This window comes from Echiichthys vipera, assembly GCF_963691815.1.
Source record: "Echiichthys vipera genome assembly, chromosome: 11".
Lineage (NCBI taxonomy): Eukaryota > Metazoa > Chordata > Actinopteri > Perciformes > Trachinidae > Echiichthys > Echiichthys vipera.
The window spans coordinates 20,456,660-20,470,223 of NC_139836.1; the positions used below are offsets into that span (position 1 = coordinate 20,456,660).

At 40.4% G+C, this 13,564-nt stretch overlaps 1 protein-coding gene across 6 annotated transcripts in view; it reads left to right on the top strand.

The window, feature by feature from the left end:
• Nucleotides 1-4,463: 4,463 nt before the first annotated feature.
• LOC310953831 (transcription factor COE3) overlaps nucleotides 4,464-13,564 on the top strand; it is a 66,268-nt gene continuing 57,167 nt past the window's right edge. For all 6 annotated transcript variants that reach the window (XM_083923057.1, XM_083923060.1, XM_083923058.1 and 3 more), the window contains exons 1-6: nucleotides 4,464-5,173; nucleotides 5,462-5,618; nucleotides 5,904-5,967; nucleotides 6,219-6,274; nucleotides 8,154-8,227; nucleotides 9,930-9,998. In XM_083923057.1, the coding sequence (XP_083779183.1) occupies nucleotides 5,043-5,173; nucleotides 5,462-5,618; nucleotides 5,904-5,967; nucleotides 6,219-6,274; nucleotides 8,154-8,227; nucleotides 9,930-9,998 (551 nt within the window). In that variant the 5' untranslated portion in view covers nucleotides 4,464-5,042. The remainder of the gene's footprint in view (nucleotides 5,174-5,461; nucleotides 5,619-5,903; nucleotides 5,968-6,218; nucleotides 6,275-8,153; nucleotides 8,228-9,929; nucleotides 9,999-13,564) is intronic.

Consider the following 13,564-nt stretch of genomic DNA (forward strand, 5'->3'; position numbering starts at 1 on the left):
GCATTGAGGGAAAGTCTGCTTTTTGTGTGGCACATGTGCTCTTAAAAAACAAAACAAGGTTAAAGCTGATGCCTCTCGCTTTGGAGGCCACGTTGCCCGATGCAACATGTGCCATATCTTCCTTACTGATGAGATTTAAAATGACCTTTAAAGTCAGATTTTTGCACAGTGTCACAGTGCGTTTGGTATTAGGGCGCCTATATTATAAGTTAATATGGTCCGATTTAGAGCTGAATAATCACATTTACCTCGCTCCCATCAGTGCCACTGAGAAATGTGAGGCGGCGTGATAACTTTTTTTTGAAGAAAGGATTTTAGACAGCTGATGGACGCAATCAAGTCGGGGCTGCGTAACAGCGAAGGTATGCTGGGTATTTGGTCATGTGTATTTTGGTCTAAATTTCCAGGGGATATTTTAGATGTTAATAGCCCTGAAGTGGTCTCGGTTTCTTATTTAATTTCTCTCGCCTTCTTTAAATGTAATTCGCCCACAGACTGCGCCGCGAGGCTCTAAACCGCGCAGAAACGCTCTCATCATTTCCACAGCAGAATGGAAATGCAAATTGTGCGCACGGGCAATGCCCTTGACAGAACTCACCACTGCACACAATTAACATGAGCACTCTGACAGAAGTTAGTGACGAAATGTGAGGTCACAGCAGCCGTGTGTCAGATTATGTGCGTGTGTTTATTTGACACACCTATATTAAACGTATATATAAAAAAGATGCACACGTGGATTGTACCGCTACTAATAAGCCATTAAGGATAATAACAATAATACAAATAATATGGCTTATGTGACAGTTTAATTGTAAGACGACATCAAGACACACCAGTAACGCGTTCTGCTCTCCTTAACGGTTTGGCTCTATAATATATTTTAATCATATTTGTTTATGCTTGTGTCTGCTGGTCAGCACATTTTTAAAGGATGCTCTCGCGAACTTTCCCTATATTATTTGAGATATATTGTCCTGAACATAAGCAGCCATGCTTTGCCACTCGGGGGGGCCGGGGAGCGGGGTGTTAGATAAACCTATGTTGAGATTTAGCTATCTTGTCACTGAGGAACACAGCTGCCTCATATCGACACAATGATCTCAAGTGTAACCAACGAGGGGCGCTGTCCGTCTATCAGCTATAATACTTGACAAGAATAGCCTACATGATTGATCTCATCACTCTTGGCCATTTGTGTTTTACCCCTATAATTAAAAATAACGTTCAAACTGTATTTTAATATGATATTTGAATATGTCAAAGCGAATGTCGCGAGCACATTTATTAGGCCTGTAACATTAATAGCTTCTTTAAACAAAGTTTGCAAGGAGGCTGTCATTGTAATGGCGTATTAAGCGTTTTACTCATTTCATTTAGAAAAATCCAATAATTATAAGGTCAATAGTGTCGGATTCCCCACACTTGCGAGAAAACTGACAATACACAAGTGTAAAAGTTGAACTTTAAAATATTTACGTTATATTTAAAACAAAGGCTGTAGCCTACACTTCACAGTAAATGTGAAAATGTTTTTTTTTGTCCGGTAGCACATGTCACACACACATACATAAAATAAATAAATAGCCAAAGTAAATAAATAACCATTAAGTTCAACCATATACACAAAATGTCTAAACAATGGAATAATAAATAGGCTAGTTGAGTTGTAAACAATATGTGGGCTGGCTGCCTATTTGTTCCATATGGAGTTTAGAGTGATGCGTAACTGTAGGCGTATTTGATTAATATTTAATCGAAAAAAGATCACTTTAAAACAACCTCTGTGATAAAGCCGTGAGCGAACTTGCTTGGTGAGTGCTAATAAGATTTCTTTTCTCCCTCTTTTTTTTTTGCCAATCAATTCATTAGGAAACAATGCAGGTGAGCATAATGAAAGTGTTGTCCCAATAAAGTGCATCGATGGACAGCTGGGCAGCGGCCGGCTGATTGACTTTGCCTTGACATCTGGGAGGCCCGCTGGCCCCTGGCACGCGTATAGGCTGATGTCGCCATTTACATGCAAATTTAAGGAGATCATGAGGGCCTCGCCCCGTAAATTCACACAAAAAAGAAGACGTCACCCTCAATACGGAGGAGGCTCGTCCCGTCGAGACGGGAGGTCTTCGAAGTCACCGTGTACATTTTTATTGGGAGCCACGCGTCCCTTGCAGTTTTCTTTTATATCAGTGGTCAGGCCCAAATCTTTAGGGGTTCATTCATTGTGGCCACTGAATAGAAGAATGAGATAACAGCCCCCCGTGTCATCAGCCGGTCGTTTAGACGGGCATTCAGCCTGCTTCAATGCGGCCAAGATGCAGAGATGAGGCAAACAGTTTGCACTTGTTTCCCTGTTCGTCACCCACCACTTACCTCCAGCGTGCGGTTGAGAAACAAGTTTTTTTTTTTCTTCCAATTTTGTGAGAAATGAGAAAATGTGACTAAAATCCTCTAAATCCAGGCCCATGCAAAGTTGCTCATGCACGCAGCCGCTAAAACAAACGGGGATCAACGTTTCTTTTATTTTGATGCTAACATTTCACCTAATGATGGAGAGCGCATTTTCCACGGTGTAAGCCCACCACGCAGATGATCCCACAGAATGAGCTGAGACGGATTCAGGCTCCGCGCCTCAGTGTGTGGAGCAGCTGACTCCCTCTCTCCACGTCCAGATGGCTCCTGCACACAGATTTGCATTCATTTTCCTCTAATATCTTCTGAAATAGCGGGGCAGCTGCATTTGTTGTCAAATACGGTTTAAAACTCCCTTTCAGGACAGCATCGTTACCTACGTGACGGGTGTGGAGATCCATTTTCCTTCTCCAGTCAACAGTATCAGATCTAAGAGGATTTGTCTCAAAGTCTCCTAATTTGATAATCACATTTAAATCGCCTCGGCGCGTGTAATCAGGGGTTAACTTCTAATAAGCGACTTGAAACTGCGAAAAAAAGCAGAGTGAGTTCTGCAAATAATATATTTCCAATCTCGGTAGAAAAAGCAAAAACATTTATAACATGCGTCTCGGTTTGTTTCGTCTAAGAATAAAACGATAACTTTTTTATTTTTTATTTTTTTTTACAAAGGCCCCCTTTGGAGTTTTTCCTAAAATTTTTGTTCACAAATTGAAACTTGGATTTCTCTTCAATAATACAAAGAGTCAAAAATCCACACCCTCATTTTGTGACTGGGCAATTTGGCAATAGATTGTGTAGAGGTGAAAGCAACAGCTTATAATTCACTTATCTTTGGCAGCAGCTATTAACCCTCAGCACCAGCTAGATAGATTGCTCAGGATATAGCACACATCTCTCTTCCTCGCACCCTCCCCTCTCTCCCTCCATCCTCTCCTCCTTTTCACCACTAATGAACCGAATTGCCTGCTTGCCCCTCTCGGACAGAGTCGGACATGTAGGCAGTTAGCTCTTTAAAAATGATTAAGATGTTTCTGATTATTACCGATTTTACAGCACGTGCATGAAATAAAGAAGACACAGAACCATGGATTTCCTGAAGTTTGTTTAATGTCATGAGACACTGTGGCTCTGATTCTTAGCCCATAAAAAGAGGTCAGAAGATCTCCTGTAAATGGCACAGCGATGTGATTGACTTGCTTTCACTCTACTGAGAGGGATACTGAGAAACTGATTTTTTAACTCTGTTCATATCTCGTGCACTAAATAAAGAAATCCTCTGCTCTGAGACACACAGCACAACAATTGAAAGTCAATCATCTGTTGTTGAAAAAAAAACCTCAATGAAATGTTAATGTTAATTAATAGATGTATAAGCATGTCTAATTCTCTGAAATCAGCGTTACATTAATTACATTTTAATTACACTAAAATAACCTACAGCGTAGTTGAAAATGCACAATAGAAATGTGTCCGTTCTGTGAAGAAACGTGATCTGCCATTATTGAAATATGATTTATGGCCTGTATTCACACAACTATTGAGATGCTTTCGAAACATTAGTGAACAGACAATCTCATCAAGTCAATTTGTAATAATAATAACACATTTAATCGAATAAATATGTCAAATGCTATTCATTTGAATCCGCTATAATAAAACCAATCACGTCAATTGGAATCATTAGGGCATCTAAAAAAAAATAATAATAAGCAATGAATCCGGAAATTTCGGATTGTTATTATTTATTTATTTTTATTTTTATTTGTGATGGTTACACCCGTTTGTAATTTTCCATATCATTAAAAAAGTCAAACTCACCACATATAGGGCCTAAGCAAGAGGAAAAGTGGAGCGAATGAGTGTTCTCAGGCTGCTGCACTATAGGGCTGTACCCGTACAGAGGAGCGCCACTGCCTGACAGGAAGCGTCAGAGCTCCATATTTGGACAAAGCCCCGCCCCTTCAGCGTCATATTCTGACAGCGCCTCTCCCGTGGGTTTAGAGTTTTGGCTCCCGGGAAAGATTTCAGTCCTCGGGGAAAGAGGGCTTAGTTTTGCATGTTCCCATCCATCCTGCACGACGCGAAAGGGCCCCTTATCCACCTCTCCTGTGTACTAGGAACACCTCCACTGGTGATCAGCCTTTGCCTGTGTTTGTCTTGTGGAGAAGCAGCAGCACCTTTTTCAGGAGTGGGTTTTTTATTCAACAAGAAGTCCTGAAGGTTTTGGATGCGGTGCTTCAGGGATGTGGGCACTTTGAGAGCAGCATCACCCACAAACACAAACAACTGCCATCGATTTTTCTGTGAATAGCACAAAAAAAAAGAAAAGAAAAAAAAACAAAGAGGAACAATTGAAACACAAAAAAAATCGCGTCTATTGAACAATTCACTTTTCCAGTCTGTGGATACCGCTCTAACTAAGTACGGCACTTTGAGAATTGTTCACATCGGACGGACTGAAGAGGGAGGCAAGACCTGTGGACCGGGTTTTCCCTCGCAAGTCTGAATCGGCTCTATCGCTACTTATCCCGTGCAGCAACAAAAAACAAGCAACCCTAAAGGATAACACGCTTGGACGTTTATTTATCTAATTTCGCAGGAGGCTCTTTTCACGCAAATTGTCCTAAATGTTTGGAATTCAGGAAACTATACCGCGGGGTGGGACGACGATGAAGGAGGAACCGCTCGGTGGACTGAACTCGGTCCGCTCCTGGATGCACACAGCTGGGGTGGTGGATGCAAACACAGCCGCCCAAAGGTACGCATGCCAAAAGCATCTGATTTTTCTCACGCATTCCCTCCTCATCATATCGACCCCTCAATCCCCTGAATACTCTGTATCAATTACGGTCTCCCAATAAATGCCCCCCCTTCGGCTTTCCCTTCTTTCATTACATCAGATTACCCATTATTGTGACAAATCAAGAAATCTCCCCCGTACTCAAGCGTGCTACTGCATCTCCAATGTTTCCATCAGCTTCTCCATCATCTAGTATCCCCGGTGTCCGGTGCTTAACCGAGATGGTCTCTTGTTTTCTCCCCGCAGCGGTGTCGGCTTGGCACGGGCACATTATGAAAAGCAGCCCCCTTCCAACCTCAGAAAATCCAATTTTTTCCATTTCGTCCTGGCGCTGTATGACAGACAGGGTCAGCCCGTGGAGATCGAAAGGACAGCTTTTGTGGACTTTGTGGAGAAAGAAAAAGTAAGCGGGGTATTTAAGACAAAAATACATAACGTGCAACCCTGTACACAATCAGCACATGTATCGAAATTACGTTCTGTGAACTGGCATTGGGTTACTAAGGGGAAGTCACGTGTAATATTGATTGTTTTTAAAAAACTCAATTCGTTGTTGACAGAGAGTCGTTTTGAACTAAAGCTGTTTCTCTTCTTTACATATTTTTGTCAACACACAGACATGTGGTGGCGGTGATGGGCACTTGTGCGTGTTGATGTTGCATTTTTAACAAACTGTTGTCTTCTGCAGGAACCAACCAGTGAAAAAACTAACAATGGGATACATTACAAACTACAGTTATTGTACAGCAATGGTGAGTTAAACTGCCAGGAAAAATGTGTGCAAACACGTGTGGTCAAAAGTTTGTATAGCATAGGCTGTAATAATGGTAATAATAAAAAAAATGTTGTATTTTTTTAAATAAATGTAATCACTGAACTGTTTATATTTATATGTTTATTACACGTTACTAAACTTTATTTGCAAGCCTTTCTTTGTTTAAAAAAAAATGCGTTGCCCATAATTCCTGAAAACTCACAAGTGGTGTTCTTTTTCTCTCCCCAGGCGTCAGAACAGAACAGGATCTTTACATACGGTTAATCGATTCCATGACGAAGCAGGTACGCTGCTGTTACACTTGTTTCCACACACACAGTGCAAAACCCTGCTCACATCAATGGTTCACTCTTTCTTTTTTTGCAAAACCTTAACGCGCCGTGCAAATCGTCACCCCTGAGGTACATGCACCACATGATTTAGAAAAAAATAATAAATCGGCTTGCAAAATGGACGTTGTGGCACAGAATAAAATCAAATTACCTGTGTAACGAGAAGAGACAGCTTCCATTATGACTGTTTACGTTTGCTCATATCACATTGCAAGACTCTATAAAGACAATTTCACTCTGCCTGCTTCTTTGTAGGCTCCCATTCAAATTCAAACACTTCGCCTGCTTCACATGATTAGATTTGACTTCCCCTGCTAAGAGTCAGAGGTGACGCTCTAAACACGTTAAAAAAATGCATCAAGTATTATATTTATAAAATATAAATATTTTTCCTCATGTGCGTTTCGCTTATCTCCCCCACAAACATGTGAATGACTTTTAACCCAGAGCCCCACGCGCAAATCTCCTTATTAAGTCTTAATTCACATTGCAAGGCAACGCCACGATCTGTAAAGTTAATTATAATTTGGGGAATAAAATCAGACACCCTTAGTCCAGCTCTCCACCTCGTGTTTTGGTGTTAAATAGAGGGTTTAGGGTAGAACCTTCAGAATAGAGCCGCGAAGCCTGAGCTGAGCCACCGGTCACAGGCAACATTCCTGTGCGAATGATCCGAGTCAATGACGCAGAACAAGCAATTTATGGATTTCTGTTTCTACAGCTGCAAACAGCGACATAAATCAAACCAATATAGATAATCGCCCAGTTCCTAAGGAAAAAAAAAAAAAGAAAAAAGGAAAAAAAAAAATCCATCAGGTCAAGTAGGACAGCTTTTAAAAAAGCGAGAGAGTGATGCGACCTGGTTCAGATATGTCACTTTTTTCAAAGTCACTCTAATATTGGGCTCACGCGTGCTAAATAAAAAAAACACCCCAAAAAACATTACAAAAAAATATGAATCGCATCAAAACATAAAATAAATATCACTGTTTATTTTACTGGATATTTTTTTAATTTTTAAAAAATATATATATTGACAATAACGTGGTGCTTTGCCTGCGTTTGCACTTGGTGCCGGTTCAGTATACGAGGGAGTGAAGTGTCTATCCTTAGAAATGGAAGAAGGAGGGAGGGATCGAGGGAGGGAGAGAAGAGCGGCAGAACTGATAGCTCCACGCCATCTGTTTCAGCCAATGCTCAAAAATTACTCAACCGTACCGCCAGACACCGCTTTTTATCCACAGAAAGATCATTGTTAGCGGCTCAAAATAAACAACAGATTGCCCATTAACACTTTCCCCCAAATATCCCCAGATTATAAGCATATTGATGACACTTCCATTGGATCTCTCCTTATGAAAATCTCCCTCTCCCTCTCATTCTCTGTCTGTCTCCCTGAGCCACAGGATATTATCTAGATTAATTAAAAAAATACAATTTATTATTATTATCATCATAATCATAACCATTAATTTTATAACATGCTTTTTTTTATTATTACTGCCACTTGACATTGTTGTTAGTGTTAATGATATTAGTCTTAGTTTTTTTATTATTCTTTATTTAGGTTGATTTTATCGATGTTTATACATATTTATATTATTTATGACACTAGGATATTGATGTGATTATCTTAAGCATATTTCTCATCTTGCACTCTTCTAATATATTCTGCTGTCCTAAGACCGTGTGTATTCATGCCCTAATTTATTTTATGAAGTGCAAAATAGCAGATATGTGTGTCTAATTTTTGGCAATTTTATGTCAATGAATATGTGTTTAAGAGATGACTGCGTTTTCACTTTATTTCCATCTCATTTCCTTTCAAAAGGCCATCATTTATGAGGGCCAGGACAAGAATCCAGAAATGTGCAGAGTTCTCCTTACCCATGAAATTATGTGCAGGTAAGCATTATTATTTGCTCTGTGTATTTTTTGCAGATCCACGCAAAAAGTAATTCCCTCCCATTCAATAAGTTTTGACACTCATGATGTGATGCAGCAATTCAGACTGTCCTGTGGTCCTTCAGCAAACCACAGAGAGAGAGAGCTGCTGTCATTTCTAACTTTGATATGATGTGATTCAACTTTGGTACGATATAAAAGGACAGGGAAAATGAACTGAGGGGAGACTGTGCGTATAATAAACAATCAGTGACACAGTGCATACGTTTTTTTTTAAAATATCTGGTTTATTTATTTTTACATTCTACGAATTGTATGTCATCACTGAAGCCTGCCGGAGACAATGTGTTTTCTGTTAAGTTATGCATAGAGGTTGCATGCCATGTATCAGTTTTTTTTCTTCTTTTTAGCACAGAGTCAGTTCTCGGTTGATCCCACCTGTCAACAATGATCAGCGAGCCTTTTAGCGTCATTTAACCACATAAATCTCAACCTCTCATATTGCGCTGCTATTCAGCGGTGTCATTGATACTAAAAGGAAAAACGCCTTTTGTTGTTATTGTTGAGCTCAGCATGAGCTTTGTGAACATTGAATTCGGATACTGTCGGTTAACCTCCCCTTTGTTGCACCGATGCATTGTTCAAGTTACTGGTTACTGGAGAGCAAGTGCAGCATGAGAGCTGAGAATGATTTGTCTTTTTCCATGCATAAACTCATCACTCACGCTCAATTTATACATACATCCATCACTTATTTGTGACACATTGAATATGCTCGTGCTCTAGAGGTAATATTTTTTTTGTCAAGAGGAAGTGCGTTTTGCTGCTGAATAGAGAACTACTTTAACCGCTGCCTATTATCAGATCAGAAGATATACATAATAAGAACAGTTGTAATAAGAATAATCTTGTGGTATGTTATCTTATTATATCTTGTTTTTTAGGCATGTAATACATCTAGTTTTTGAATTATATTTTAGCTCTAATACACTGCGGCGGCTTAGCTATAAAACACATCTTTATTACTGCTGCTAGAAAGTCGTGTAAATCAGACATATTTAAATAACGTGTGGTTGACTGACAGTAGCTTTGCACAAAATCTTTGTTTTTCTTTCTGCGCCATATGGCATAAATCAATCTTCTTCACATATGTTTATATGTTTTCATTTCAAATGGAAGCTAGGATGATGTATTTGTTTATTTTTGCAGTTTTGATTCAAGTCCCAAATCAAAGATGTGAAAGGCAGCTAGCTATAGGCTTAGGGAGGAGATGGCTGAAACATGTGGTGGAAGATAGATTAGTGCTTTTGAGGCCATAATTGATAAATGCCCTGCAGAAATATTGGTTGAGGGTGGCACCTTGCATCTCCCTCAGAAATAGCAGCTTGGCAATTAGAGGTAAACAAAAGCTGAAGCTGTGAAAAGTGACTCCCCTGCCTCCTGGCCCAATCCCCACTCCCCTCCCCTCCAACACTAAGCCAAACAACACAACATGTTGTTTTCACCATTTTTATCAGCCATCAGCATCAATGGAATGGGTAGATTGAGTGAAGGAAATCTCATTGCAATTTTTTTCCCGATATCAAAAAGACTCCAAGGAACGTAATAAATGTATGTGGTTTTGTGTGCATTATTTACAAATTTTTTCATTTATTTAGCAAAGTATTGCTTGTTCTGTAACACGCTGTCTGTGTTCCTATAGCCGATGCTGTGACAAGAAAAGCTGTGGAAACAGGAACGAGACTCCATCAGACCCTGTGATCATTGACAGGTAGGCTGTGTGCACCTTCTTCTGTGTTTGTGGACAGAGAATGAGTAAGTGAATGAGTGAGTGTCTGAGTGACTAAATGGATGAGTGACTGAGTGGAAGAGCAGGCACATGGATGAGCTTGTGAACAAATGAGTTCCCTCCCAGTGTGCCAGACGGCCCAGTTGGGCTGACTTGCATCTTATAGCCCACAGTGTGGGAACTGTGGGTGATTCTGTGTGAGTGGCTGAGGGGCCTCTTTCCCAGGTACCTGTGCACCGAGGGGCGGTCACCACCTGGATAGGGTTTGTTCAATCACAGGTGGTTCAATCACTAGAGGATCATGCTGGGAATACACCTAATTAGCTTAGGCAACTTCACATTTATTTGGATGGCTTCCCTTCTTTGTTTACGGCAGTGATGCTGACACTGTCAATAGTTGTTTTTCATTGACTGTTTCCTTCTCTCAAGTTAGCTGTGAGCTCCATGCCATTAAAGTTTCGTTTTAGAAGGGATAAACATTTTATGTCTGCTGTATTGTTCTGCACCTTCAGGGAAGTTACATCTGCCACATTTATATTACCTTCATCACCTTCTAAAGAGGGAGAATAAATGGTCTTCTTTCAGGCATTGACATTTTTCTCACACTGTAAAACTATACGTTCTGGTCAGTGTGAATATGTTTAGGTAGTTAAGTGTGCGTGTGTGTGTGTGTGGTGGATATAGGGGTGAGGTAGGGGGTGTAGTTTGAGCGTCGATCTCAATGTGTAACTCTCACCACGTAGTAGGGAGAGACAGCAATGCTAATGTTTGACTAGCCGGAATCACTGTTTGCTTAGTGGAGAATGCCCGGTATCTGACAGAGGGGACAACTCTCTTATTAGTAATCAAATAGGGCTGAGCAGTTGTTGCTGCCACTCCACTCCAGCAGCTTCTCATGCATCAGGAAGTAGGAGCTGGCTGCCCTGGGAGCCTGGATGGATTACCAGAGCTACTGCTGTCTGAACTCAAACTCACACAGACGCACGTAAATGCACACACACAGACGAGGACACAAACATGACACCCACACACAAGCATGCGCATCCTCATACGCACACATGCTGCTTGTATGTTGTTTATGCTTTTATGCTTTACAGTCACTGTGCATACATACATAAAAAAAGTACTGAGGTGTTTAGGATAATGTCAGGCATATTTTTTGCTTTAACTGGTACCAAGCGGACCGCTTAATTTATTAGTCAAGTGTATTTGCTAGTGTAGGGACAATAGTGCGAACATTAACATATAACTTGAGACATCTACTTTGCTTAATTTCCGCTGCTTTCATGTTTGCTTTCTGTCGCTCTGTTTCCTTTTAGTGCTTAGAGTTTCGCACGCCATTGTTCTTCAATCTGCGGGACAAAACATGTAACATAAGTACAATAAGCAAAATGAATGCATGGAGAATTAAAGTCAAGAAAGAGGGGTGGGAAAAAAAAGAACAGGGAAAAAAGAAGCGGATGGATATTGTAAGCTCAACTGGCTCAGGGAGAGCTCGGATTTTCATTGTGACGAGTCTGAATAGGAGAAGAGTATCCCTTTCCTTGCACAATGAGCGGCTCTGTTGAAACACAAAAGCATATGTTCCTCATTAGACCCTCCCATTGTCTCCATGTCGTAACTATGAGCCCGTCAGCTCACCCTAACAGACCCACACAGGTTCCCAGTGACTGAAGCAGGCTTGCAGAGAGGGGTGCTTGTGAAAGGTTCCAGGGTTTAACAAGAGTTACGGACGTGGCCAGAGCACACTGTAGGCTTGCTACGCACCACTATTTACCGCAATTACTTGACTTTTCCCGCTGTTCATATGGGTAAGCTTTTAGTTAAAGCTTCCATGTTTTACAGCCATTTGTGTTACATCTGTCATTTTCTCATGCACATCATTACAGGCACCTGTGCTGCGGTCGCTGCTGGCAGAAACTGATTATTTCCAATTGAGTAGAACATAGTTGAGGGACATAAATGTAGAGGAGAGGTTTGATTGTTGAATCAGGCATGTCTCATCTGTCTACAATTACAGAATGAAAACCAGCGAGCACTGCCACAGTTCCTAGAGAAACAGTAGCATGGCCGAACCTTAAGAAACAGATTTGGAGTGAATCATTGATGGCGTTCATTCGCTGTAACATTTTCCCAGATGGTAAGAGGGGAAAGCGCACACAGCTAGCTGGCATCTAGCAAGACATTAACTGGCGTTCCCATGGATCTGGCATATCCAACGGAGTTTGGGAAACTTATCATTCCAAATGTGTCCTATTTTCCTGCGGTCAAGCCAGACATCTGTTTACCCTATTTTCTCTCAGAGTTTTGATACAGATTTTCACTCAGATTTTTGAAGAGGAAGGATTCTCTTAAAAAAAAGTTGGTTAGATATAGGCCCAACAGCTGTCACAAAGTTTCAGCACTGCTTGGTCTTTAAATATTTCAGCACTTACATTTGATGCCCTTGCATTATTCATGCTCCTTTTTGGATGAAGAAAGGCCCTATTTTTGTTGCATTATGGTGTTTTTTTAATGGGTTGTGACTCAAATTTCAACATCATTTGGGAAAGTCAGTACATATTTTGCTCTACATAAAAAAAAACTTTTGTCTTTCAATAGCGTGAGTATACTTTTTGAAGAAAAAAAAAATCAAAGTCAGTTGGTGCTTACGTTAAATAAAAGGAACAGTAAATTTATCTTGTGACTAATTGTAGCACTTTTGCTATGACCGCATCCCTTCGCAGTTCGGTATAATCATCTCTCCCCTTAATAAATCCAGCAATGCTACAGATGTCACATTTATAAGTTAATGGTGCCTTAAAGTAAGTGGGGGTGTAGGTTTATTCAGTCAGTAATTTGAGTCTTTAGAATTATAGTGATGAGGTACCCAATATCTGATTAGATGGTTTTCCCATTTACAGTGCATGTAGTGTATAGCCAAACATAACTCAATTTGCGATGACTCTCCTGGTCTGGTATCTGCCTTCACTCTCTTGCATATTGACTTTGTCTTCTCTTGTGTGAAAGATTAGATACATTGTTCAGGCTTACACATGGATTTTGTAATAAGACAGCACATGTTGTTGAAAGAGGAGAGAAAATGACTCATTCTTCGTGTCAGGGTTCAAAGGTTACATTTTACTCTGGAGCAAAATGGAGCAATTTATGCGAGTAGAATTGAGCCCAACAGAGACAGAATGTGTTATCAATGTGTATTCTACCCATATATGAATTTTGAATTTAATGTATGTTCATACAGTTTAACATCTTGTGTCAATTTACGCTGCCATTTACAAACGGATTCTGGACCAGATTTAAACATGTCAGCTCCATTTATTCCAGCAGCTACGGTACTCCCTTTCACTTCCTGTCACAAAGGTCAAAGAGCACTGACCTTTGGAGTGCAGCCCAGCCACTGAATAATTCATGACATTGACTTGTTTTTTGCCTTATTTTTCCCCTTGTCTCTTTTTTGGTCAGCACACATGGTTGTGCTGTGGGAGGCTTTTATTCATTTAGCTCATTTATAAAGGCCTCGCCGCACCTGTTCGTGTGTTAATGCGATT